Source organism: Salvia miltiorrhiza, chromosome 5 (assembly GCF_028751815.1).
Source record: "Salvia miltiorrhiza cultivar Shanhuang (shh) chromosome 5, IMPLAD_Smil_shh, whole genome shotgun sequence".
Lineage (NCBI taxonomy): Eukaryota > Viridiplantae > Streptophyta > Magnoliopsida > Lamiales > Lamiaceae > Salvia > Salvia miltiorrhiza.
In genome coordinates, this window is record NC_080391.1 from 50,104,521 (window position 1) to 50,132,077 (window position 27,557).

At 36.7% G+C, this 27,557-nt stretch overlaps 6 protein-coding genes across 7 annotated transcripts in view; 4 read left to right on the forward strand and 2 right to left on the reverse strand.

Annotated features, from left to right (window-relative positions):
- Nucleotides 1-27,557, reverse strand: part of LOC130987205 (uncharacterized) — a 698,101-nt gene that overhangs the window by 105,031 nt on the left and 565,513 nt on the right. The window lies entirely within an intron of this gene.
- LOC130987207 (uncharacterized) lies at nt 1,811-3,233 on the forward strand. Its single transcript, XM_057910855.1, has one exon. The coding sequence runs from the start codon at nt 2,171-2,173 to the stop codon at nt 2,957-2,959; it is 789 nt and encodes a 262-aa protein (XP_057766838.1). The 5' UTR covers nt 1,811-2,170; the 3' UTR covers nt 2,960-3,233.
- Nucleotides 4,448-6,995, forward strand: LOC130987173 (protein NUCLEAR FUSION DEFECTIVE 4-like). The gene is made up of 3 exons (XM_057910817.1): nt 4,448-4,919; nt 5,443-6,320; nt 6,414-6,995. Exons 1-3 carry the CDS (start codon nt 4,533-4,535, stop codon nt 6,904-6,906), a joined length of 1,758 nt encoding a protein of 585 aa, XP_057766800.1. The 5' UTR covers nt 4,448-4,532; the 3' UTR covers nt 6,907-6,995.
- LOC131026083 (uncharacterized) lies at nt 8,215-10,685 on the forward strand. The gene is made up of 2 exons (XM_057955857.1): nt 8,215-10,029; nt 10,137-10,685. Exons 1-2 carry the CDS (start codon nt 8,215-8,217, stop codon nt 10,683-10,685), a joined length of 2,364 nt encoding a protein of 787 aa, XP_057811840.1.
- Nucleotides 11,809-14,370, reverse strand: LOC131026084 (pollen-specific leucine-rich repeat extensin-like protein 2). The gene is made up of 3 exons (XM_057955858.1): nt 14,082-14,370; nt 13,007-13,311; nt 11,809-12,255 (listed from the first exon to the last, which is right to left on the reverse strand). Exons 1-3 carry the CDS (start codon nt 14,368-14,370, stop codon nt 11,809-11,811), a joined length of 1,041 nt encoding a protein of 346 aa, XP_057811841.1.
- LOC130987183 (aspartic proteinase CDR1-like) lies at nt 24,273-25,786 on the forward strand. Its single transcript, XM_057910831.1, has one exon. It carries the CDS (start codon nt 24,373-24,375, stop codon nt 25,660-25,662), a length of 1,290 nt encoding a protein of 429 aa, XP_057766814.1. The 5' UTR covers nt 24,273-24,372; the 3' UTR covers nt 25,663-25,786.

Consider the following 27,557-nt stretch of genomic DNA (forward strand, 5'->3'; position numbering starts at 1 on the left):
GGTCTGAAAACCGCCGCGATAGAGCCCGCCGCCGCCTCTAGCCAGCCTATCAGGCTTCGCCGTCGGATCCAGGAGAGCCTACCACCTCCTCTCTTCGATTCTCGGCGGACGTCGAGATCTGAGCCATCGCCGCCGCGGACGTCGAGATCTGAGCCATCGCCGCCTTCATCAAGGGCCTCCCATTCCCGCTCAAAGGCTCAACTTTAGCCTTCTCTTTCAACCAAAGGCCAAGCACAGACCCTAGATCTGCAAATCTGTGGAGGTGAGGGAAAACGGTGGTGGTGGGAAATCCGGTTGGTTTGGTTGGTGGAGGTGGCGGGTGCGCCGCGGTTCTGGGGAGGGGGAAGTGGCTGACGGCGGGAGGGAGGGCTCGGCGGCGGTGGTGCGACGCTGTTCTGGGGAGGGGGAGGGGGAGGGTCCGACGGGGGGAGGGGGGTGACGTGTAGAGAGTGGGTGTGTGACGTGGCTGCGACATTGGCATTCCGGCGTCCACGTCAGAATGCCGGTCGCCGGAATTGAAAAATGTGTCAAAATTGAACAACTTCTTAAATTGGTGTATTAAAATGTAAATTCCTAACTTCGCGTCAAATATGGATTTTCGGCAAAGTTTGTGTATTTAGGTGCAATTTTCCCAATTAAAAAATGTTGAAAGTTCGTTTATCTACATGCAAATAATTAAAGTAAAGACTGACATGTGTATGCCATATAGACAATAATACGCCACGTAGAAACTAAGTCAGTTATAATTCGATTGAAATTGCTCAGTGTGGAGAAAATCGAACGAACACAAACTTTGTATATTTAAATTTTAAAAAAAATATGAAAAAAACTAAAAAAAAAATACTAAAATTTGATGTATTTACACTCAAATAATCCATAATTTTTTGTGTATATATTTGGGATTAGAAAAATTTTAGTTCCCATAAATGATGTGAATATTGCCTAATATGGAGGAATGATTTAGGGATATCTTTTAAGATTAGTGACAATTTCCCACTAAAACTCCCAATAATTTTCATTTCTCCCCAATAACTTTCATTTGTCTAGTTATCTCTATTGACCTTTTAATGATATCGTTGGTCAACATTTGACTCGATAAAGAGAGCACTCCATTGCGTAGCCTTTTACAAATTAATCTCGTCATTGTATGCAAAAATAACCCACCAACAAGTTTTTTTCTTCTTACAAAAACAAGATTTAAGAATGGTTTTCTATTTCTCCTTTAATAATTTGAATTTCCGATCTAATTAGTGAAAAAAACCCTTATCAATTGAATCGTGGTTCCTTATCGCAAATCAAAACAAATTTGAGTAAAAACTCAATTCATGGCATAAAAATAATTAATGGTCAAATATATTTTTTCTTTCTTTATCATGAGAAGTTATAAACAAAGGGTGTACTATTTTCTTTTCTTCATGGGTTAATTGCATGTAAATACACTAATTTCGGTCAAAATTTATTTTTAATGCGTACTTAGAAAAATTTAATAAACTACACGAATTTTATTAGTTATCAAATTTTGACTTTGATGAGCCACAAAGACGTCACATATGCGTCACGTAGACGCCATGTCATCTTTTAATTTGAGAAAATAAAGTTTGAGTCAAAATTGAACAATTAATTAATAAAATTTGTGTAATTTATTAAACTTTTTTTTAAGCATGTGATAAAAATAATTTTTGACCAAAATTGGTGTATTCAGATTTGATTATCACTCTCTTTCATCCTCAATATGTTATTTTTCCCTTCCATCCATCAACATATGCAAAGAAAAATGAATTTGTGTCCCCTTGAAGATGATCTACGGGTGGAGTTTCTTGAGTTGGAAACAATCGCAAGGCGTAATACATGAATTTTGAAATTATTGCACAAAAACGAAAGCTTTTCAGATTTTTTTGGTGGGATGGGATTATTTTCTTCGTTTCTTTTGACTTGTCGGAATGTATTCGGTGGTCAATAGCCAAAACAAAAAAGTGGTCATACAAGATTTTGAAGGGCTGGAGCCCACTAAAAATCGAAAGCTGGGACCCACGTTTTGACAGTCCAATTCCACTAACGCCAAATTCATGAGTTAGCCGTTGAGACTCTAAACAAAAACCTCTGCTCCTTCACAAATCAAAATCAACTCACACAACAATTGAGTTGCTCTTCATTCTCGCCGCCTCCAACAATGGCTGATTTCTTCGCAGATAGCGACGATGACAAGGCGGTCGAGGAGCTCTTATCTCAGGCCATGGACGCCACCGTTCTGGAGCAGGTCGCCGCCGTCAACTGCGCCGGTTTCAACGACGACGGCCTCCCTTCTCATCTCCAAACCCGCTTTCAGAAGCTTAAATCGTTCCCGTCATCGGCGGCGAACCCCACTCCTCTCTCGACAAAAAGCTTCAATCTTTCACACACTCCGGATTTCAAGAAAAACGGCGCCGTGAACGAAGCAAAAGCTCCACTTTCCAGTGAAGAAAAGACCGCGGAGAAGAAGTCCACCAAGTGCTCGACAAAAAGCCCAGATGAAAATAGCTGCTTATCTGATGCCGAGACTCCATCACAATCACCTTTCAAAGAAATCCCACAACGAAAATTGAAGAAAAATGCAAAGAAATCTGCAAAATCGCTGTCGTTTTCTTCGTGTGATGGTTTCTCTAGTAGGTCGGTCTCGCCGCCGGCGAAAAGCGGTTGCTTTTTGTGTTCTCCTAAAAAGGTGTCGAAGAAAAAGAGTAAAGAAAACAGGGGTTTGGATTTTGGGGTTGATTGTGGGAAGAGCGATGAGCTCTTATCCGATCTGAGTAATTTTTCTGTGAGAAGTCAGAGAAGAATGATCAAGAAGGCTATGGAGGAGGAGGAGAGGATTTCTAGGGAGGCTGAGAAGATTGTGAAGTGGGCTAAGCAGGCTTCTGCAAGAATGGAAATTTCAGGGATTGAAGATGAGATAAGTGATGATGATAATGCTAAATTTGCATAATCTGTTTGATTCCCATATACGATTTCTTGTTTCTGCTCTATTTGATGTTTAGAAAAGGTCTCTGGTCTGCTTTTGATGGGCATAGTTTCATACATATAGAATACATACATATTATATAGTATATAGTTTTTGCTGTGTCCTTGAATCTTGATCCTAGTTGGATTGAATGTTAATGTTGGGTGTTTTGTGAATTTGTCATCTCTCTTTGAGAAGGTGTTTTGCCTTGTCTTGTTATTTTTTGTGAAAGTATTCCCTATTTTCTTTTTGCTTGCAATCACTTTTGAACAAATGGAGATTGTGTTGTTGGGCTTGTTATCATTTCTAAAGAGAGAAAAAGCCTAATAGGCCTAGTAATCCTTTTTCTTGGGCTCAATGTCATCATTATATTCAAACAGTTTTCTCCATAAATAGATTGAGGACCCAAACATGAATTAATAGATACCCATTAAGCCTTTTGAAAGATGTGTGTAAAAAGAAAGAGAGATGAGTTAGTTAACTAACTCTCAATACCTACCTAGTTGCTCATCTACCTCACCTAACTAGTCACAACAAAACTAAACTACTCGCACGTGCGTAATATAACTTAACTTGTATACTAGAAATAAATAAACCTCATTTAGAAAAAAAGGGTTATTGCCGTAAAATACATATAGTTTGTCAATTTTCTAGTTTATAACATGACCTTATAGTTTGATCAGAAAATACATCAATTTTCAATTTAATCGTAATTATAACATGACTTGATAGTCTGACCAGTAAATACATCAAGTTTCAATTTAATCTCAATTATAACGTGATCTTATTTAGATTATTGTTAATCATAGATGTATTAATATTTATTGTAAGTTCATATTAATTTGTTATGTATAAAATATTGTTAATTGATTAATTTATTTTTATAAAAATTAAGTTTGATGATTAATTATTTTATATTAATTGTTTCATAATATATATATATATATATATATATATATTCAACACACAAAATGGATATATATAAATTTAATTTCAATATTCTATTATTATTATACATATATAAGTTTATCTATTTAAATTACCAAATTATAAAATATTAGGACCAATAAATAATTTAGGTACATATGTAATCGGAACTATGTTAAAAAGTAAATAATATTATTATTTACATATAGATGTATTATATATATATAATATAGTATATTGTGAGATGAAAAGAAAATTTAAATATTTAATGTTAAATTTTAATATTATTATACTAAATTAATTATAAAGTCATGTTATAATTACAATTAAATTGAAAATTGATGTATTTTCTGGTGAAGTTACAAAGTCATGTTATAATTGTAATTAAATTGAAAATTAATGTATTTTCTTTATCAAATTATAAAATCATGTTATAAACTAGAAAATTGACAAACTATATATATTTGTCAGCAATAACCCTTTTAGAAAACAACGCAAGTATAAATGTAAATGTAGAATATAAAATGCAAATTTTCGAAAAGTAACCTAAAATTGTGAGACAAAGCTTTGGTTTTGTCATTTAATTACATCCCAAAAAATTAGTTAGCGTCTTTCAACTGCCTTAAACGCAATGACATCACCAAACACTTATTTTTCTCACCAAACTCAAAGCTTTTACTGCACTCGCTTGCTCATCGTCCCAGCAACAATGGTGGGGCAATCGAGGAAATGGATGGTGCTGGTGGCGACGATTTGGATTCAGGCCTTCACGGGGACGAACCTGGACTTCTCGGCCTACTCGTCGGAGCTGAAGTCGGTTTTGGGGGTGTCGCAGGTGCAGCTCAACTATCTCGCCACCGCGTCCGACCTCGGCAAGGCCGTGGGCTGGTCGTCCGGCCTGGCGCTCATGTGGCTGCCGCTCTGGGCGGTGATGTTCGCCGCCGCGGCTATGGGGTTGATTGGCTACGGCGCGCAGTGGCTCGTCCTCACTAACGCGATTACGCTGCCGTATTCCGTGGTTAGTTTTTCTCCCCCAATTTGATTAGGTCTTACTGTTTGAGCTCCCAATTTTCTGTATTATTTATTGCTTACGACGAAGTTGTAATAACATTTATATCGTAAAAATGCAAATTCGATAGTGCATTCTTCTTCATGATGTGGTTGAATAGATCTGAGATTTTGCCGCTGTGGAAATATTTGAATACATGAAGAAATACTCGATAACTCAAATCAGTCTTTTGCACAGTTAATTCCTTCGTACTCCTTTAACTTCGCCAGTTATTATTCTAGGTTTTGATCTTCAATGTCATGAATTGCCTTCAGATATTCAACTTTTTCGAGTATTGTACATTTGCTCTATGTTAATTAGTGTCTCAATTCGTATCTCAATCTGTATTCGTGAACTATCTACTCCTTTGTACATGAATATTAGCATCATTGAATAGCAATGACAGTGTGTGTGTGTGTGTGTGTTTTGCCCCTCGTGTAATCTTCCTGTAATGATCCAGTTGATCGAATTGAAGCCCAAATTTGTACTGTAGGTGTTCATACTTTGCTTGTTAGCTGGTTGCAGCATCTGCTGGTTCAACACAGTCTGCTTTGTTCTCTGCATAAAGAATTTCCCCTCTTCTATGCCGCTCGCCCTCTCACTCACTGTCAGCTTCAATGGCGTAAGCGCAGCTCTATACAACCTCGTGGTGAAGTCATTCAACCCTTCCTCATCCGCCACTTATCTCCTCCTCAACGCTTTGATTCCCCTCTTCACATCCGTCGTGGCTCTGATTCCCATCCTCCGCCAACCGCCCCTAGATTCTCTGGATCCTGATGCTGGCAAACGCGACAAACTCACATTCCTCAAGTTAAACATGCTAGCTTTCGTCACAGGCCTGTATCTTCTCTTCCTCCATCCGTCAGATTCATCCACAGCCCGTCTCCTCTTGTATGGCGCCATCTTTCTTTTGATCATCCCTTTAGCAATCCCCGGCATTTTCTATGACGGAGAGTGGTTCAGCCGCACAATCTCCTCTAGCTTCATTCCTGTTGATTATGCTGGTGCTGATGATCTCCAACTACATAAACAGCTCCTTAGTCGTGACAGCGGACTGGCCCACTCTCCTGCGTCTCATGTCATGTCCAGAGAACACAGCGGTGTTGAAGAAGGTAGTTCGGGTGAAACAGACCGGTTGGTGATGCTCGGGCAAGAACATAAAGCAGGGATGGTAATCCGAAGGTTGGAGTTCTGGCTATACTACGTTGCATATTTTTGTGGTGGAACTTTAGGTCTTGTCTACAGCAACAATCTTGGGCAGATTGCTCAGTCACTCGGGCATGGTCTAATTACATCAAAGCTCATTGCCATATACGCCTCCTTCTCCTTCTTCGGCCGCCTTCTCTCCGCTGCTCCAGACTTCATCCCAACGTAAGCAAGTAGGCACACTCATCTTCCAGTTCTAGCTGATCTCATCTTGTAAAATTTGCAGAAACTTACAAATATTGTTTCACATATTTGCAGGAATGTGGTCTACCTTCCAAGAACTGGTTGGCTGGCCATTGCTCTCCTGCCAACGCCCGTCGCGTTCTCTCTTCTCAGCGCATTCGGAGGCAATGCCCTTGCAATCCAAGCGGGAACAGCACTGATTGGGTTGAGCTCGGGGTTTATATTTGCGGCCGCAGTTTCAATAACATCGGAGCTCTTCGGGCCATGTAGAATGGGTGTGAACCACAACATTCTCATCACCAACATCCCCATAGGATCCCTCGTTTATGGGTTCCTGGCCGCGACGGTGTACGACTCCAAGGCCACGGCCATGGCCGGTGTAGGCGAGGCGTTGGTGTGCATGGGGAGAGAATGCTATTTGTTGACATTTGTGGGGTGGGGTTGCATTTCAGTTGTGGGAGTAGGGTCTAGTGTGATGCTGTTCTTGAGAACAAGGCATGCTTATCACAGATTTGAGACAAGTCGAAAATCAATCATTTGCCTTAGTGAATTCGTATACGGAGGTTGATCATCTTGTAAGAGATTGGATCACTTTGCTCTCAAGAGAGAGAGAGATTGGTTCGCATATATAACAGTACAGTCTAACGTTGTATTTTTTTTCTTTGCCACGTGTATTTTTGAAAATGGGGTTAAAACTACCCACTCAAAATGATTAACAAGATCTAAAGAAAATTTTAAATTTCCTTCCCTAAAAGAAAATATTTAACTTCACGTGTCTTTTGGAGAGATAAAGTGTGTATAATCCAATGTTCTAGCATTAACGGATGGTGTGTATGTAAGTCAGTTCTAAGTTCTTTTTTAGGTTTAACTAGTGCTCCATATCACATGGCAATGTAAATGGATTATCATAGTGCTCCCCACAATAATATAATATAAAGAGCTGGTCTCCTATACGAACTCAGGTAGGGCGTGGGTTGCTTTTATGGGCGGATCATAAAAATAATTATTGTTATATGAAAAAATAATTATTGATGAGCGAAGTCGTAGTCACCTAGATGATTTGAGGCATGGGTAGAAGACCGTGGTCTTTGGAAGAGTCAACTCTAGAGTTAATAGAAAAAATGTCCCCAAGGCAACCCCTTGTGTCTTTCTTGGATATGCTCAGTCCGAGGAACAAGGGGAGAAATAGAAGAAAGAAAGATGGACTTTTGTGAACTACTAGATAGACCCCGGCGTGTGTGCTAGCTCGGCTAACTTGTTACCAGCTCATCAAGGAAAGTTGCCCTCTACCTTCTGTGCGAACTCTTGGCTTGGGGGTTTTACGGCTCAAGGTCTGCTTTTCAAAACCTTATTTTCACGCAACCTCTGCTCTCTTTCTCTTCTCTTGGCAGTTAGGCCTGTATTCAGAGTTCCTTGGGGTTGGTAAGGCAAAATGGGGTTTTTTTTCACGATATATCAATCAAAATGGAAACGACAAATCCCAACTACGGATATATAAGAGCCAAAACTGCTAAGGGCATTCCATCGAGCGCAAGCATCTGGATAATCTGGATCAACTAGCTTAGTAGCTCGGTTGACCCTCTAGTTGCTAACCTCAGAGTTCCTATTACTAGGAAGCTTCGGTTCGTAGCCTAACTAACCTAGCTGCAGAGGAGAAGTTTGACTTCCAAGAGCGGATCTTCGCCCCTTCCTACAACCTATCTACTGGTTTGCAAGAAGTAACCCTAGCTTTCTCATTTTGATCAAACAAAGAGGGCGTCTCGTCTTGTTATAAGGAACACTTAATTAATTCTCCTCGAAAGAGTCGATAGATAGATCTCTCCTTATTTTGGGAAAGCCGGCGGCCGCGTGTGAATTCCGAATCCCTTGTTCGAGAATGTGCAGTTTTATTTGCACCAATGCTCTCTTAGGCTTAAAGTCTGTTCTTCCTTTTATTATCAATGAGAGTCAGGCTGCTTTGGTTCCTGGTTGTCAAATCACTGATAAAGCATTACTTGCTTTTGAGATTTTTCATATGATGAAGTTGAATAAGGCTCGGGCGCATGGTAGTTTTGCTTTTAAATTGGACATGGCAAAAGCTTATGAAAGGGTGGAGAGGTGTTTTCTTGATTCTATGCTTAGACAGCTTGGGTTTCATTATCAGGTGGTTGATCTTATCATGCGTTGTGTTACTTCTGTCTCCTTTCGTGTTCTTGTGAATGGTTTTTCAGGTGATTCCTTTATTCCTTCCCGAGGCTTGAGGCAAGGAGACCCTTTATCTCCTTTCCTGTTTCTGTTTTGCGCCGAGGCTCTTTCAGGTCTTCTCCGTCAAGCTGAAACTCGTGGAATTATTCATGGAGCTCATTTATGCCGTTCTACGCCAAGAGTTAGTCACCTCCTTTTCGCCGACGATTGTATTATCTTTGGACGGGCTAACTCCAATGAGATTGATGTGGTTAAGGATATTCTTTGGCGCTATGAAGGTGTCTCTGGACAGAAAGTGAATTTGGATAAGTCTGAGATCACTTTTAGTAGCGGTATCCCGGCTGATGTGCGAGCATCCCTTGCGCTGAACCTTGGAGTAGAGTGTGCTGCTCAATATGGCAAGTATCTGGGCATTCCGAGTACGGTGGGCAGATCAAAATCGGAAATCTTCCAAATGTTGGTGGACAGGGTTAGAAAGAAAGCAAAGGACTGGAAGCGTCGTTATCTTTCGGGGGCAGGAAAGACTGTTCTTATCAAAACGGTTCTCCAGTCCATTCTGATTTACTTAATAAGTTGTTTCGATCTTCCAACTCAGATTTGCCAACGCTTAAATAGCATTGCTGCTAGCTTCTTTTGGGGTCAGAATAAGGATGAACGGCGAATCCATTGGAAGAGTTGGAGTAAGCTTTGCCGACTGAAAATGGAGGGTAGAATGGGGTTTCGTGATAATGCTTTGTTCAATAAAGCTATGTTAGCTAAACAATCGTGGAGGATCTTGAATAATGGTAATACTCTCCTAGCTCGATCCCTTAAAGCTCGTTATTTTCCCAGAAATGATCTCATCCTTGTTAGTAAACCCCACAACCCATCTTTTACATGGAAAAGTTTACTAGTGGGAAGAGATTTATTATTGGAAGGTATTACTTGGAAGGTGGGCGATGGAAGTAGAATTCGTATGGGACTTGATAGATGGTTGCCGGATGGTGAAGGGAATTTTCTTGCTGTGAATGTTTCGAATGAATGGGAAGCAATTAAGCTTCAGGAGTTTATACATATTGACTCGTGGACGTGGGATAGGGATTTGCTGGCTGTTGTTATGCCGCCCAGTGAGATGTGGAAGATTTTGGCCCAGCTACAGCCTTCAGGTAGAGAAGATTTACCCTTGTGGCCGATGGGAAAGTTTAATGCCTATACTGTAAGGTCTGGATATCTTTTGGCTTGTTCCATAAAACAACGCAATGAAGCTTCTTCTTCCTCCTCTTCGGGGTTGCTTTGGAAATGGATTTGGAATTTGGATGTTATCCCCAAAGTGAAACACTTTCTCTGGCGATGTTTGGTTGGGGCTATTCCTACAGCAGAAGCTTTGATTAGTAGATCGCTCAATATTGACCCTATGTGTCGGCGGTGTGGAAATAAAGTGGAGACTCTAGAGCATGCTTTGAGAGATTGTGCTTGGGCTTCCTTTTGTTGGGAAGCTTCTCCTCTCCGGTTGAACTTGCTGCCCCATGTTGGTGAAACATCCATTGCTGATTGGTTCGATTGTATTCGCCGGAATCCTCATAGAGAAGTTCACAATCTCTTTGCTTCGATTGCTTGGGCGATATGGTACGCTAGAAACTTGTTGCTACTGCTCAGAGGGCGGTGTGGACTAAATCGGTGTTAGTTCAGCAAAACCATGAACCTCTCTCTCGACTGATCCATATTCGGGAAGGCCAAATTAAAGTCTCTTGTGATGCCGCTTTCAAGGCTGGTTTGGGTGTGGGAGTTGGAGTGGTTTTTTCTGCGTCGAGTGGTGATGTTGTGGGTTGTTTCTATGGCTTCTTTCCAGGTGCAGTGACGGTTGAAGAGGGCGAAGCATTAGCAGCACTTGAGAGTATTCATGCTTGTGTGGATCGGGGTTTTAGTGACATCATTCTTCACACTGATTGCCAGAATCTCTTTTGGCGACTCCACAATCATGTCTTGGACCCCTCCTATGTTAGTGATACTACTGCCAAAATCCTACGTCTCTCTGATAGTTTTACCAGGTGCGAGTTTAGATGGACGCCACGGGATGAAAATGCTATGGCCGATTGTCTTGCAAAGTTTGCTCTTTCTTCTCATGTTTCCCCTGTTTTCCTTGATTCATTTCCTAATGTATCAAACTCCCTTGTGATGGCGTAATTCAAGTTGTTTTTTTCTCAAAAAAAAAATGCTCTCTTAGGCAGCTATCGAATAGGCTTTTTGGGATTCACCTGATTGGACTTTTAGGCCCCTAGCCAAGAGAAAAAGAAGAAGAAAATGGAGGAAAGCCAATTCTATCGTTTGGACAATCACCAGAAGAGATGAATTCGGGTTCAAGTCCTGAATAAAAAAAAGGTAATGTTTCAAAAATATTTTTTTTCATGTCGATCGTTACTTTTCATCACAGTAATAATTACTTAGAATAATTCATATTTTTCGACTAGGCTTGACTGGCTGAGCAACAGAGGACGCAGGCACGAAGCGAAGGGCGCGACGGCGGCAAACGTAATTGTAACATGTTAGGAAAAACAGATATATAATATTATGTATCTATCTATAAAGAATAATAGAAAATTAAAAGAGACATTTTTAATCCAAGTGTGCATTCCTAAGAAAAGAATAGAAGCACATGGCTTTTTCTTTGCTTTTGATTCACCTCATGGTACCCATGATTTCGAGAGTGTCTTATGAAATTCCGTCCGGCTATTACTATGCATTTCCGTATGCAGTTGACACGGATTGGGAGTAGATGCGTATGAGAGTCAGAGGGAGAAAAAATGTTACTCTAGAACAAATGATACAACATTTGAGCGTCGCATTGCCTTCAATAAGTTTCAGGTTGGTACAATTCAAATGCCAATTAACTTATTTTTTGTTTGTGTTGTTATTTCATTCCAACTGTCTTTGAATGGATTTCAGATTGCAAGCTTCATAAAATAACACATATTTGGCTGAAGAAGGCTTGTGGATGGATGGAAATACATGATCAATCCAAGTTAAAGGGCCGAACGCAAAGAAAGGCAAGGGAAGTGTCGTAAGGATTCCTAGTATCTCAGATGGATCAACTCAAAAAAGGCTTACCCTTCCCAAAAAAGGCGATCAACTTTCATGAATGTCGCCTTCAAGTTTAGACCTCTTGTAGAATTCGTAGTTAGAAAAGCAAATGAAAGAAAGATTTTGCTAGTGACTTTATCAATATGATCTAGTTCTTCATTCTCATACACAAGCAAACACGAAAGGTGCACATACGATATCAAAGTCTAGAACAGGGCAACAATTTTATTCACATATAATATATATTATTTAGCGAGAAAAAATCAATAGTCTTAGGAGCTTCAACAACTTCAGGGACTGGTATATCAGTAGCCAGCTTGGACACATCAGTGGGAGCTTTGGATGAATCAGTGGCCGGAATATCAGTTGACTGCTGAGAAATTTCAGCGGATTCTTCAGTATTAGCTATGTCATCAATGACCATAGCCTCGGCCTGTGGTTGTTCCACTCCAGTGTCTGGTTCAGTGATTGGAGTTTCAGTGGGAGTGGGAACCACATCTTCAGTTGATAATTTGGGAACTTCCTCAATTGTTCCCTTGACTGAATCATCAGCTAATTCAGTGGATGCATCTACATCAGGAGCAGAAGTTTCCTCAACCATTTCCACATCTTCATTGGTTGGGATATCAGTGGGGGCATCCACATCCATTTTTGCAATCTCAGTGTCCGGAAGAGTCTCTGCAGTATCATCATGAGGCTCATTGGATTTCGGAGCAGATGAGCTTGGTTTGGTTGGAGTGAAGGCATCTCCAGCTAGGGATGTCAAAAAAGCCCGAAACCGACGGGTCGACCCGAATAGACCGATAAAAAAGGTGGGTTAGGGCTGAAAATTTTTAGCCCGAAAATAATTTAGCCCGAATGGCCCGAACCGAAAATAGCCCGAGCCCGATAGGGTTGGCCCGAAAACCGAGTGGGTTGGCCCGATTAACCGAACACATTCTTAATAATTGCTTTTTAAACTTTAATACGTTACTTTTTAATTCAATATATAACATTTTGATGCTTGTAGAATATGTTTTGATTTTTTCCAACGGTTAATAACAAACATCTATAATATAAAAGTCAAATAAAGATAGTCATTTATGTTAAATCTATATACAATTTTTATCATAAACAAAATTAAAGTTAGATATTATGTAAACTTATGCTAAAAAAACATTAATTTTTGTATCTAAAATAAAGCGAAATGTCTTGATTTAAAAAATACGATATATTTTTATTACAAGAATATGATTATCTATAAAAATATAAACATATAAAAAAATCGTAAAACTTGCGGGCCCGAACGGGCTAGCCCGAAACCGAGTGGGTTAGGGTTAGGGTCGAAAAATTTTAGCCCGAAAAATAAAAAAACCGATTAGCCCGAACCGAAAATAACCCGAAACCGAATGGGCTGACCCGAAACCGAGTGGGTTGGCCCGATTGACATCCCTATCTCCAGCCATTGTAGAAATTTCAGGGATGATTTTGAGAGCATAATCCATTTGCTCCGGAGAAGGCGATGGAGATTTTTTTGGAGAAGTCTTGGGAGAATATGGATCCACATTCTCCACAGGGCCTTCTGGAGATACTGGGCGAGGAGGGGATGGTGGCTCTTCTGTTGGAGCTTTAGAAGATGCATCGTCATCAGACTGAGTTGGATCATCTGCAAGGATTTTAGTGGTACCAACAATGATGGTATCTTCAGCAGCAGCATCTTCAGTGGGCTGCTCTCCAGTCAGGGCCGGCCCTTCTTCAATTCAAATGGGGCAAAGGCCCGGGGACCCCAAATTTGAGGGGCCCCCAAATTTAAAAATAGTTCTATTTGTAGTATTTTCCTTAAAAAAAAATTATAAGTTAGTATTATTTATTAATTTTAAATTTATTAAATAAATATTATTTGATATTGATATTAAATATTTATTTTAAAATTATAAGTGTACAAATGTGTTTATACTTATCATAAGAAAATAAAGTTAATTGTAGAAGTTTTTGAGTTTGTCAAAACATCATATTGTTAATTTAATGTTTCAAATGCATGTAGGATATTGTTAAGTATACCAGTTATTGTAGCGTGAATAGAAATATTTTTTGTAAATTAAAATTGATAAATTCACATTTGCCGATTACTATGTCTGAAGAATATTTAGGCTGGTAAACTTGATCTTAAAGATGTTATTGATGATTTTGCTTTTCAAAAGCTAGAAGATCTAAATTATTTAATTATTGTTATTTAGTTTATTGCACAATAATTAATAATAAAGTTATGTAGTCACACAATCATGAGAGACAATAACATGCTATCTCTATCCGATGACAAAAATCTCAAATTTTAGTGTGCATGTGTTGGTCAAGCGGTAAAGGGTTAATGTCTAAGGTCAAAGGTCTTGGGTTCAAGTCCCTTATGGAGCGGCCTTTAAATCTCTTTATTTCATAATGTTTGTTTATAAAATAAGAAGAAAAAAATATATAAAAAAAATCTCAAATTTTCACTTTAATAAGGGCCCCTTTTTTCGTTTTTGCCTAGGGCCCCCGGAATGTCAGGGCCGGCCCTGTCTCCAGTACCGGCTGCACGTGTTGGTTGCTCCTCAAGCATAGCATCATCAGTCGGATAAGTGATGGCTTCCAGATCCGCAAAGACAGGATCATCGTTGAAGCTTGCAGCACCTGGCTTAGTCTGGTAAACCTGATTATAGGTTTCCTGTTTTACCGCCATCAGCTCAACATTTTCTACTGGATCTCTGCAATCAAAACCAGCAGTAGACAGGTAATCACGGATTACTAGAAAAACATCATGTATGGCATCCCACATGTTGAAGATGCCGAACTTATTGTACAGCTCCGATTCAGCAGAATCCAAAGCAGAGTCAAGCAGCACGACATTGAGGCCATGAATCTAATTAGCTCATAATCTATCGAAAATTCATCATATACCACGTTAGTTATTGTTTCATGTGTATGACCACTCCCATCATATATTAAATCTTTAGATATCTTCGAAAGAGATTATCCATGACTCTTGTTTGAAATTTAGTGAAATCTGATGGACTCATAATCATTTTGGCAATAGGAAACTTCTTGCCCGCTTTATTTTTCGAATTGAGTACTGTTAGTCTAGTGTCCTCGCAAAGTTCATCCGATGGATCAATATTTCTGAGAAGCGTGATTATGCATGCTAATATAATTTATTTAAATTATATTTTGAGATTAATACTCCCTCCGTCCCAATAAAAGTGGCCACTTTTTTTTGGGCACGGAGATTAAGAAGGGGATTGTTATGTTTTAATTGAGTGTGACCCACCAAAATTAGTGAGTAATTTTCAGAAAGTGGCCTACAATTGTTGACCAAATTAGTGAGTAATTTTGACATTTTTTAGAAAGTGGCCTACAATTGTTGACCAAATTAGTGAGTAATTGTTGACTTAATTAAAGTAAACTTTTGTCATTTTTAGAAAGTAGCAACTTTTAATGGGACACCCAAAAAGGAAATGTGGCCACTTTTATTGGGACGGATGGAGTAGTAATATACTCATAATCTCATGTTCTTAGTTAACTTGAGAACTTGACATGTGTTTTTAAGTGTGCACTGTAATATCCCGATTTTTTCGTATAAAAATTGAAGGATCTAAAGATGTTATTGATGATTTTGCTTTTCAAAAGCTAGAAGATCTAAATTATTTAATTATTGTTATTTAGTTTATTGTACAATAATTAATAATAAAGTTATGTAGTCACACAATCATGAGAGACAATAACATGCTATCTCTATCCGATGACAAAAATCTCAAATTTTAGTGTGCATGTGTTGGTCAAGCGGTAAAGGGTTAATGTCTAAGGCCAAAGGTCTTGGGTTCAAGTCCGTTATGGAGCGGCCTTTAAATCTCTTTATTTCATAATGTTTGTTTATAAAATAAGAAGAAAAAAATATATAAAAAAAATCTCAAATTTTCACTTTAATAAGGGCCCCTTTTTTCGTTTTCGCCTAGGGCCCCCGGAATGTCAGGGCCGGCCCTGTCTCCAGTACCGGCTGCACGTGTTGGTTGCTCCTCAAGCATAGCATCATCAGTCGGATAAGTGATGGCTTCCAGATCCGCAAAGACAGGATCATCGTTGAAGCTTGCAGCACCTGGCTTAGTCTGGTAAACCTGATTATAGGTTTCCTGTTTTACCGCCATCAGCTCAACATTTTCTACTGGATCTCTGCAATCAAAACCAGCAGTAGACAGGTAATCACGGATTACTAGAAAAACATCATGTATGGCATCCCACATGTTGAAGATGCCGAACTTATTGTACAGCTCCGATTCAGCAGAATCCAAAGCAGAGTCAAGCAGCACGACATTGAGGCCATGAATCTAATTAGCTCATAATCTATCGAAAATTCATCATATACCACGTTAGTTATTGTTTCATGTGTATGACCACTCCCATCATATATTAAATCTTTAGATATCTTCGAAAGAGATTATCCATGACTCTTGTTTGAAATTTAGTGAAATTTGATGGACTCATAATCATTTTGGCAATAGGAAACTTCTTGCCCGCTTTATTTTTCGAATTGAGTACTGTTAGTCTAGTGTCCTCGCAAAGTTCATCCGATGGATCAATATTTCTGAGAAGCGTGATTATGCATGCTAATATAATTTATTTAAATTATATTTTGAGATTAATACTCCCTCCGTCCCAATAAAAGTGGCCACTTTTTTTTGGGCACGGAGATTAAGAAGGGGATTGTTATGTTTTAATTGAGTGTGACCCACCAAAATTAGTGAGTAATTTTCAGAAAGTGGCCTACAATTGTTGACCAAATTAGTGAGTAATTTTGACATTTTTTAGAAAGTGGCCTACAATTGTTGACCAAATTAGTGAGTAATTGTTGACTTAATTAAAGTAAACTTTTGTCATTTTTAGAAAGTAGCCACTTTTAATGGGACACCCAAAAAGGAAATGTGGCCATTTTTATTGGGACGGATGGAGTAGTAATATACTCATAATCTCATGTTCTTAGTTAACTTGAGAACTTGACATGTGTTTTTAAGTGTGCACTGTAATATCCCGATTTTTTCATAGAACAATTTTAGATTAATTTTAGAATATTTGATAAAAATTGAAGGATCTAAAGATGTTATTGATGATTTTGCTTTTCAAAAGCTAGAAGATCTAAATTATTTAATTATTGTTATTTAGTTTATTGTACAATAATTAATAATAAAGTTATGTAGTCACACAATCATGAGAGACAATAACATGCTATCTCTATCCGATGACAAAAATCTCAAATTTTAGTGTGCATGTGTTGGTCAAGCGGTAAAGGGTTAATGTCTAAGGCCAAAGGTCTTGGGTTCAAGTCCGTTATGGAGCGGCCTTTAAATCTCTTTATTTCATAATGTTTGTTTATAAAATAAGAAGAAAAAAATATATAAAAAAAATCTCAAATTTTCACTTTAATAAGGGCCCCTTTTTTCGTTTTCGCCTAGGGCCCCCGGAATGTCAGGGCCGGCCCTGTCTCCAGTACCGGCTGCACGTGTTGGTTGCTCCTCAAGCATAGCATCATCAGTCGGATAAGTGATGGCTTCCAGATCCGCAAAGACAGGATCATCGTTGAAGCTTGCAGCACCTGGCTTAGTCTGGTAAACCTGATTATAGGTTTCCTGTTTTACCGCCATCAGCTCAACATTTTCTACTGGATCTCTGCAATCAAAACCAGCAGTAGACAGGTAATCACGGATTACTAGAAAAACATCATGTATGGCATCCCACATGTTGAAGATGCCGAACTTATTGTACAGCTCCGATTCAGCAGAATCCAAAGCAGAGTCAAGCAGCACGACATTGAGGCCATGAATCTAATTAGCTCATAATCTATCGAAAATTCATCATATACCACGTTAGTTATTGTTTCATGTGTATGACCACTCCCATCATATATTAAATCTTTAGATATCTTCGAAAGAGATTATCCATGACTCTTGTTTGAAATTTAGTGAAATCTGATGGACTCATAATCATTTTGGCAATAGGAAACTTCTTGCCCGCTTTATTTTTCGAATTGAGTACTGTTAGTCTAGTGTCCTCGCAAAGTTCATCCGATGGATCAATATTTCTGAGAAGCGTGATTATGCATGCTAATATAATTTATTTAAATTATATTTTGAGATTAATACTCCCTCCGTCCCAATAAAAGTGGCCACTTTTTTTTGGGCACGGAGATTAAGAAGGGGATTGTTATGTTTTAATTGAGTGTGACCCACCAAAATTAGTGAGTAATTTTCAGAAAGTGGCCTACAATTGTTGACCAAATTAGTGAGTAATTTTGACATTTTTTAGAAAGTGGCCTACAATTGTTGACCAAATTAGTGAGTAATTGTTGACTTAATTAAAGTAAACTTTTGTCATTTTTAGAAAGTAGCCACTTTTAATGGGACACCCAAAAAGGAAATGTGGCCACTTTTATTGGGACGGATGGAGTAGTAATATACTCATAATCTCATGTTCTTAGTTAACTTGAGAACTTGACATGTGTTTTTAAGTGTGCACTGTAATATCCCGATTTTTTCATAGAACAATTTTAGATTAATTTTAGAATATTTGATAAAAATTGAAGGATCTAAAGATGTTATTGATGATTTTGCTTTTCAAAAGCTAGAAGATCTAAATTATTTAATTAATGTTATTTAGTTTATTGTACAATAATTAATAATAAAGTTATGTAGTCACACAATCATGAGAGACAATAACATGCTATCTCTATCTGGTGACAAAAATCTCAAATTTTAGTGTGCATGTGTTGGTCAAGCGGTAAAGGGTTAATGTCTAAGGCCAAAGGTCTTGGGTTCAAGTCCCTTATGGAGCGACCTTTAAATCTCTTTATTTCATAATGTTTGTTTATAAAATAAGAAGAAAAAAATATATAAAAAAAATCTCAAATTTTCACTTTAATAAGGGCCCCTTTTTTCGTTTTCGCCTAGGGCCCCCGGAATGTCAGGGCCGGCCCTGTCTCCAGTACCGGCTGCACGTGTTGGTTGCTCCTCAAGCATAGCATCATCAGTCGGATAAGTGATGGCTTCCAGATCCGCAAAGACAGGATCATCGTTGAAGCTTGCAGCACCTGGCTTAGTCTGGTAAACCTGATTATATGTTTCCTGTTTTACCGCAATCAGCTCAACATTTTCTACTGGATCTCTGCAATCAAAACCAGCAGTAGACAGGTAATCACGGATTACTAGAAAAACATCATGTATGGCATCCCACATGTTGAAGATGCTGAACTTATTGTACAGCTCCGATTCAGCAGAATCCAAAGCAGAGTCAAGCAGCACGACATTGAGGCCATGAATCTAATTAGCTCATAATCTATCGAAAATTCATCATATACCACGTTAGTTATTGTTTCATGTGTATGACCACTCCCATCATATATTAAATCTTTAGATATCTTCGAAAGATATTATCCATGACTCTTGTTTGAAATTTAGTGAAATCTGATGGACTCATAATCATTTTGGCAATAGGAAACTTCTTGCCCGCTTTATTTTTCGAATTGAGTACTGTTAGTCTAGTGTCCTCGCAAAGTTCATCCGATGGATCAATATTTCTGAGAAGCGTGATTATGCATGCTAATATAATTTATTTAAATTATATTTTGAGATTAATACTCCCTCCGTCCCAATAAAAGTGGCCACTTTTTTTTGGGCACGGAGATTAAGAAGGGGATTGTTATGTTTTAATTGAGTGTGACCCACCAAAATTAGTGAGTAATTTTCAGAAAGTGGCCTACAATTGTTGACCAAATTAGTGAGTAATTTTGACATTTTTTAGAAAGTGGCCTACAATTGTTGACCAAATTAGTGAGTAATTGTTGACTTAATTAAAGTAAACTTTTGTCATTTTTAGAAAGTAGCCACTTTTAATGGGACACCCAAAAAGGAAATGTGGCCACTTTTATTGGGACGGATGGAGTAGTAATATACTCATAATCTCATGTTCTTAGTTAACTTGAGAACTTGACATGTGTTTTTAAGTGTGCACTGTAATATCCCGATTTTTTCATAGAACAATTTTAGATTAATTTTAGAATATTTGATAAAAATTGAAGGAATTTAGGATTTATTTAGACTTAGAATAAATTAGATACGAAAAACATGTACTATTGTTACTTAATTAGTAGGATTTCATTTACTCTGATTCTCAACTTTCCCATCTTTATAATTGTTATGAATGGTTTTCAAATACAAATTTATATACTCTGGTATCTATGATAAAGGATGTTGAATAAAAAAATTTCCAAATAAAATTATACACGCGCGCGCGGACACACACACACACACACATACACACACATATATATATATATATATAGTTATTTGCAATATACATTTATAATTAGTCATTTAAAATTAATAAATAAAAATTATCTATATATATATATATATCATATATATAAATAGTTAATTATTTAAGTAAAGTAGATACATATATACATCTATATTTAAATGTATTATATATATATATATATATATATGTGTGTGTGTGTGTATGTGTGTGTGTATACTTATTAATTTGTGAATATGATGCGGTAAATTTAAACCAATATTACATAATAAAAAATAATACTCCATTCGTCCCACTATAAGTGAGACCCTTTTTTTGGGCACAAGAATTAAGAAAATTGTATTTTGTATGTAGGTGAAAAAGTGAAAAAGTGTTTAAAGGGTAAAACTTTTACCCTTATAGTGAGACAGAGGAAGTATAAAATAAGATGAAATAAGCAATGCCGGTGCGTATAAAATTTCGATAAACATAATTAGTAATTAGAACCTTTGATGTTACTTTATAATTCGATTTTTTATTTTATTTTAAATATTACGTATATATATTTTTTAATTGTTCGGTTTATAGTAGTATGAGTTATAACATATCAATCTATATATAAATATTTATATAAATTTTTTAATGTATAGAGTTTGATTAGTTATGGAGATTGATTATAGTTGAAAAAAATATAAGAATTAATGAGAATTGAGGAAAATAAAAATGGAGTGATTATACGATGTCACATAGATAGATAGATGTCTTATGTCAAATACGAAATAATTGTCAAATTAATTAATTATTACATCACAATTAGGTTAAAAAATGAAAACGTCCCTCAAACTTCACCTTTACACAAAGTATTTCAACGAAGAATATATCCAAGCATGTTAATCATAGGATAAAACTTTAAAAAGAGTTCAACACTTCATAGAATTTACTATTAATTATTAATTTCTCTAAAAAAAAGAATTTATACTATTAATCACAATAATTTCTTATATTTAGTGCTTTTTAAAGAGGGGCCGGTTATCACATTTGAAATTCAAATTCAATAGAAAATATTATATACTTAATTTGTCCCTCATAAATGATAGTTATAAGATATAATATCCCTTTTACAGTTATGAAATTCTGCATCGACAAAAATGCTGACTCAAACATCAAAATACAAAATCTTATTAGGTTCGAACCACCCTCGTATTAACTCAAAAAAATTATACAAATCTTTCATGAGATATCGATCATAAAAATAGTTAACTCAATATTGACAAAGCGAAAATGAAAGGTGGAACTGGTTTCCTTTTTTTTTTTTTGGAATTGTCTTATGCTGCGTTTACTTTGATGAATATATTTATCCATAGAAAAGAAGAGATAATACAAATTTATACTTTTAAATGTCTTATTCCTTTTCTAATATTTGACACAAAAGAAATGCTCACAATTTTTCCTTCCTTATTTTCACTTCAAGGATGGATAATATTATCCCTCCATTTTTGGTATGATAATATTATCCATCTTTGAAATGAAAATAAGGAAGGAAAAATGGTGAACATCTCTTTTGTGTCAAATGTTTGAAAAAGAAGCAGACATTTAAAAACATAAATTTGTGTTATTCATCATTTTCTATAGATAAATTTATCCATCAAAGTAAACACAGCCTTATAGAAAAATGAGATTCCTTTCATATATAGTTTAATAAAAATTTTTGTGCATCAAAGTCGATCAATGTGTTAGATGTAGAATTTTCAGAATGTTATTAAAAGATATTGTTGCGAGAGGATATTTTTGAATAAAACAATATAATCCCCTCCAAATATATGGTATATAGGAATGAGTTATACGCAGCAGCGGATCCAGAATTTAATGTTAGGGAAGGCTGAATTTGTTGAAGTACGGCGTATGAAAAACATTTACATGAGCTACATCTTGGTATGATTTTGTTCCGTCTGGTTTCTATGTTTTTCTGTGATTTTCGTTGATTGTTGTCACTTTTGGATAGGATCATGTATGTGATACTGGTTGATTATTTATTTACAGGTTGGGCTCCTCACCCCTCACCCTTAAGGTGTTTTTCTAAAAAAAAATAAAAAAATTCGCGGGACGAAGGGAGTATTATGAATCCCCCCCCCAAGCAAATTCTTTTGAGCATTCCGTAAACTTCATTTTCATGCATTTTTTTAACAATCACTTGATATAATAGATAATTGTTTGCAGTTCAATTAATTCAACATCAAGTAGATCGAAAGCATATAAAGACATACTTTTATTCATTTAAAAAAAAATCATCTTCTAAACAAATAAACTAATTTTCATTATTAATAATTTGTAATTTTACTTTTAACTTGAGAATTGACTCAAATTCAGCATCAAAAATTAAATAAGAAAGAAAAAAAGGATAAAAATAACATAAATGTAACAAATCAAAACAAGTAATATGGATAGTTGGATACTATAAACAATGTAGTATTATATTTTTTCTTATATTTCTTATTTACACACACACACACACACATATATATATATATATATATATATATATATATCTACATAAATAAAAAAAAACTAAAAAATTGGGAGGGGGCTTCAGCCCCCGTAGCCCCCCCGGGTGGTTATACGGATAATGCTATCTTTCGTGATAAATGAGAATGATTGCATAAGTCAGTAAATAGTGTTGCATAAGTTGCAATATAATATTGCATAAAAATTTTACCTGGGTTCGAATCTTGGAGGGAGCGAAAATTTTATCTAATTAAATGAATTTCGTTATACAGTCATTATAAGCAACTTATGCAAATAACAACCATTTTATGCAACATATATACTGGCTTATGCAATCATTCTTTATTCTCATCTCATTTGTCTATTCTCATTTGATCTTCTCCATATATATATATATATATATATATTCTTAAATTTCCTTTATCTACAATATATATAATTCTCTATTCTATCTTTTCTTACATCTAAATTATGATTGTGAATGACTCATCACAATTACCATTAATATTTACAAATCAATTACTCCATTCGTCCCAATTTTTAGTATCCATTTGAGAGTGACACGAGTTGAAGTAAGGGTCCTACTTTTTTATGTGAATATTAAAATAATTAAAGTGAAGCAAGAGTCCCACCTATTTTTACTAAAAATAGAAATGGATACTAAAATGTGGGACGATCAAAAAAGAAAAATTGGATACTAAAAGCAGGGACGAAGGGAGTAATTAATAGGGAGATTACAAAAGCATAAATCAATTTAATTTATATACACTTACAAGTATTTTACCATCTAACTTTGATTGTGATATGATGCTATTAAATTATTTGTGGAGAGTTAATAATAGAATAATAAAATATAGTAAACTAATAAAAAACTCATTCTTAATAAATAATATTATATACTCACCCCGTCTACAAAAAAATAGTCAATTTTTATTATATTGGGATGTCCACAAAGAATATTTTTTTTTTCTATTTTTGGGCAATAACTCACAATTTATTATCCTCGATACGTCTACTTATTTACTACTGCTATATAAAATAGTGGATTCATTTCTCTACTCACAATACATTTAATTATCATTATTAACACTTTTTTTTAAGTAAGACTCTTTTTATATATATATATATATATATATATATATAATATACACTCAATTATTTTTATTAAAAGAGTTATAAAATCACTTTTTAATCAAGTTTGGAACAATGTATGCGTACATGAATTTTAAGGGTGTCCAAATAGTAATCAACATGCATATGTTAAACTTTCTTTTTTATTATTATTAATGCATCTAACTTTGTAATATTCGATTATATATCGAGATAAATAACTAATTATTGTATTTATAAATTTAAATGTGTTCGCTGATTGATTCATATTTGGACGGGTAGCCAAATCATCTTGTATTTATAAATTTAAATGCAGTAGGAGGTTAATGTCTAAGACTTGAGGTCATGGTTCGAGTCCTCGCGGTATTTGAATTTCTTTATTTACTTGTATAAATTTATCAAAAAAAAAAATCATCATATACTATATGACTATGGATTCGAACTATTTCCCTAACTCGGAGTTATACGTGGCATTTCCCTCATTTTCGACGGATTATATTCTAATTTCTTGTTTAAAGATTTAAAATTTAGGCGTAGATTGTTCAAATAAATAAGAATTAAATATCCACAAATCCAGAAAGGTTCCATGCATATCCCCGATTTCCCTATAATAGGAATATACTTACTTAATTACATAAATCAAAATCCGATTATATATAAATATGTAAATGATTCCTTCCCCTAAGAATCTGAACGCCGCTTTTCCCCTAATCAAGTTTACGTTTCAGTTACATGCAATGAATTGAACCAACGTATTAAAGACCAAAAATATTAATGGGGAAAGATTGGACTTTTCATTTTTTTTGTTCTCAACCAGAAATTTCCCTATAAATTGCAACTATTATTTTCAAATTTTCATTCATCATAATTTATTCTACACTATAACAAAATCATGGCTCCTTTTCTCTACTCACTTCTGCTTTCTTCAATCTACTTCACATTATCTTCTTCTGCAAAATCCTCCGAAAACGGCGGCTTCACCGTCGACTTAATCCACCGTGATCCGCCCTCCGGCGACGCACCTTTCCGCCGCCTGAGAAGCGCATTCGACCGCTCCTTCTCACGAAAATCCTCCTTGCTCTCGAGCTCCCTGCAGGACTCCGTCGACGCTCCGATCACTCCCGTCGGCGGCGAGTACGTGATGAAGTTCATGATCGGAACCCCGCCGGTCGAGCAGCTCGGCATCGCCGACACCGGCAGCGATCTCACGTGGACGCAGTGCCAGCCATGCACGAATTGCTACGAGCAGAACTCGCCGCTCTTCGATCCCTCCAAATCCTCGACGTACCGGCCAATCTCTTGCCAATCCGGCCAGTGCCAGGCCACCGGAACTCCGTCGTGCGGCGGCGACGGCGAATGCAAGTACCAGGTCGCGTACGGCGACAGATCGCACACCGCCGGCGACGTCGCGGCCGAAACCCTAACTTTTGGCGGGAACGTCTCTTTCCCCAAATTTGCCTTCGGATGCGGCCACGACAACGAAGGCACCTTCAGCCAGACCGGCTCCGGCATCGTCGGCCTCGGCGGCGGCTCGATCTCGATCGTGAACCAGCTCCGGAGCGCCACCGCCGGCAGATTCTCCTACTGCTTGACGCTCCTCAGCTCGAATGTCTCGAGTAAGATTAGTTTCGGCAGCAGCGCGGTCGTTGCTGGACCTAATGTCGTCTCGACTCCGATCGTGAAGAAATCTCCCGATACATTTTACTATCTCACTTTGGAAGGGATGAGCGTTGGTGAAAATAGGGTAAATTATGCGGCAAGCGGCGCCGCGGCGGCGGCGGCGGAGGGTGGTGAGGGCAACATCATCATCGACTCCGGCACGACGCTGACGTTCGTGCCGCAGGAGATTTACGAGGGGGTGGAGGCGGCATTGACGGAGGCGATCACGGCAGAGCGCGCCACCGATCCGCAGGGGACGTTCGGTTTGTGCTATCGAGTTGGCGGTGGCGGCGGAGGGATTGATGCACCGCCGGTGACGGCGCACTTTACGGGGGCGGATCTGGAGCTGCCGGCGGCGAGCGTGTTTGTGGAGGTGGAGGAAGGGATTGGTTGTTTGACGGTGGTGCCGTCGCAGGATTTGGCTATATTTGGGAATTTGCATCAGATGAATTATCACATTGGATATGATCTTGTGAAGAATGAAGTGAGCTTTCTGCAGACTGATTGCACCAAGCTTGAATAAGAATTTGCGTGGTTTATCTTCATAAAATAAAGTGGGTTGCTGTATTTAATTTTCTTTTCTCTTTTTCGTATTTCCTAGATTTATGTAATGATCCTTTCAGTTTTTAGTAATGGTAAATTTGTTTTTTTTCGTAAAACGGTTTCTTTTTAAATATCGCGTTGACTTTGCATAAATCTTGTTGAATTTAATGTAATCGTCAACATAAACAGTTTATAAGAGAGCATAGAAAGAAAAATGATAGTACTACCTAATTATGTTCTGAGCTTATATATACAGTGATATGTATACTTGATTTAAACTTCTAGAGTTCCATTTGTTTAAGAAAAAGAATAAATTTAACAATAACTAGGTCAGGCTTAATTAAGTAGGCCTGATTATTCGCGTAAAAAAGAAAGTAGGCCTGATTATTCAGTTATATTGTAGTCGAACCTGATTATTCAATTGTAAAAAATGATTAAATTAACGCAAAATTTCAATCTATTAAAAATGTGTCAAATAAAATACTTAGAATCTTATTCCGTGAAATCTCGGTTAACCAATCAAAATGAGCAATTTATAATTTCGACGATCTTCAAAATATTATTACAAATATATAAAAATATTGTGGGCGAGGTGGTTGAGCAGTTGGGCGTTGCTGACGTGGACTCAATGCAAAGCATGCAACCCTGCTTTCTGCAACTCATATCGCTCCAAGGGTTCTCATGCATTACATGCATGCATGAGTTTTTAATGGGTTTCATTTTTGCACGTGTTTATATATTTTTTTATAAACCTACCTCTGATGTCCGAAGTTTTAATAATGTGTAATATATAGTAGCTTATTGGAAGGATCATATGTGACAAGTTTGACCATTTATTGTTAGGGCGTGTTTGCTTTTTATCCCTCTAAATGAAGGAATAACACAAATTTATTCATTTAAATGTCTCATTTCTTATCCCACAATCCACATCATCATTTTTCCTTCCTTATTTTCACTTCAAAGAGGGATAATATTATCACACCAAAATGGAGGGATAATATATTCCTCCTTGAAGTGAAAATAAGGAAGGAAAAATTGTGAACTTCACTTTTGTGTAAAATATGGGATAAAGAAATGAGACATTTAAAGGCATAAATTTTTGTTATCCCTCATTTTCCTATCCATCAAAGTAAACGCACCCTTAATGTATATATATAATTAATAGACGTATGAGAAAATGTTGGTAGGGAAAAAAATTCTTGCTGTCGAATACATATATATTAAAGATAAGATATTATACAAAGAATCATAACAATAATAGGGATAAAATATATAAATATTTTGTACATTAAAAAATAGTTCATCGTTTGTTTATTTGTTCCTCTCTCAAATCCATTTTCACAAACATCTTTCTTTCCTTCCCTCTATAGTTTCAACCCCTCCTCTAACCTCCGATGATTCGGTCTTTAGCGGCGTGAGGGATACAGATAATTTATGAATATTTTGATAAATTGAAGGGGAAAATGCATATAACTGGCTTTTGAATTTTCTCTATAAAATCATCAATTTTGATTTTATTCAATTTTTTCACAATCTTATATTTATAAATACATGAGTTTTGCTCACTCTTTCATTTTGCACACAACTTTGAATTTTTCCTGTAAAATCACCAACTTTTGATTTTGCTCAATTTTTTCCATAATTTTAAATTTCACCCTAAGTTTAGGTATGAATGACGTCGTAATGATGGAAGATAGGTCGGTATATCCCCAACCGCCACATAAGCGACAAGTCAAATTCATTTTAAGCAAATTAAATTTGAAATTGTGGAAAAGATGAACAAAATCAAAAGTCGATGATTTTAGAAGAAAATTTTTAGAGTCATGTGCAAAATAAAAGAGTGAACAAAGTTAATGTATTTATATGTATTTTGCC

Coding starts and splice junctions, on each gene's coding strand:
- LOC130987207 (XM_057910855.1), top strand. CDS start 2,171: ATGGCTGATTTCTTCGCAGATAGCGACGATGACAAGGCGGTCGAGGAG.
- LOC130987173 (XM_057910817.1), top strand. CDS start 4,533: ATGACATCACCAAACACTTATTTTTCTCACCAAACTCAAAGCTTTTAC. Junction 4,920..5,442: donor TTACGCTGCCGTATTCCGTG/GTTAGTTTTTCT, acceptor TTTGTACTGTAG/GTGTTCATACTTTGCTTGTT. Junction 6,321..6,413: donor GCTCCAGACTTCATCCCAAC/GTAAGCAAGTAG, acceptor ACATATTTGCAG/GAATGTGGTCTACCTTCCAA.
- LOC131026083 (XM_057955857.1), top strand. CDS start 8,215: ATGTGCAGTTTTATTTGCACCAATGCTCTCTTAGGCTTAAAGTCTGTT. Junction 10,030..10,136: donor GGTTGAACTTGCTGCCCCAT/GTTGGTGAAACA, acceptor ATGGTACGCTAG/AAACTTGTTGCTACTGCTCA.
- LOC131026084 (XM_057955858.1), bottom strand. CDS start 14,370: ATGTGGGATGCCATACATGATGTTTTTCTAGTAATCCGTGATTACCTG. Junction 13,312..14,081: donor TGACATTCCGGGGGCCCTAG/GCAAAAACGAAA, acceptor TTTGAATTGAAG/AAGGGCCGGCCCTGACTGGA. Junction 12,256..13,006: donor CAATGGCTGGAGATAGGGAT/GTCAATCGGGCC, acceptor GATACTGCAGAG/ACTCTTCCGGACACTGAGAT.
- LOC130987183 (XM_057910831.1), top strand. CDS start 24,373: ATGGCTCCTTTTCTCTACTCACTTCTGCTTTCTTCAATCTACTTCACA.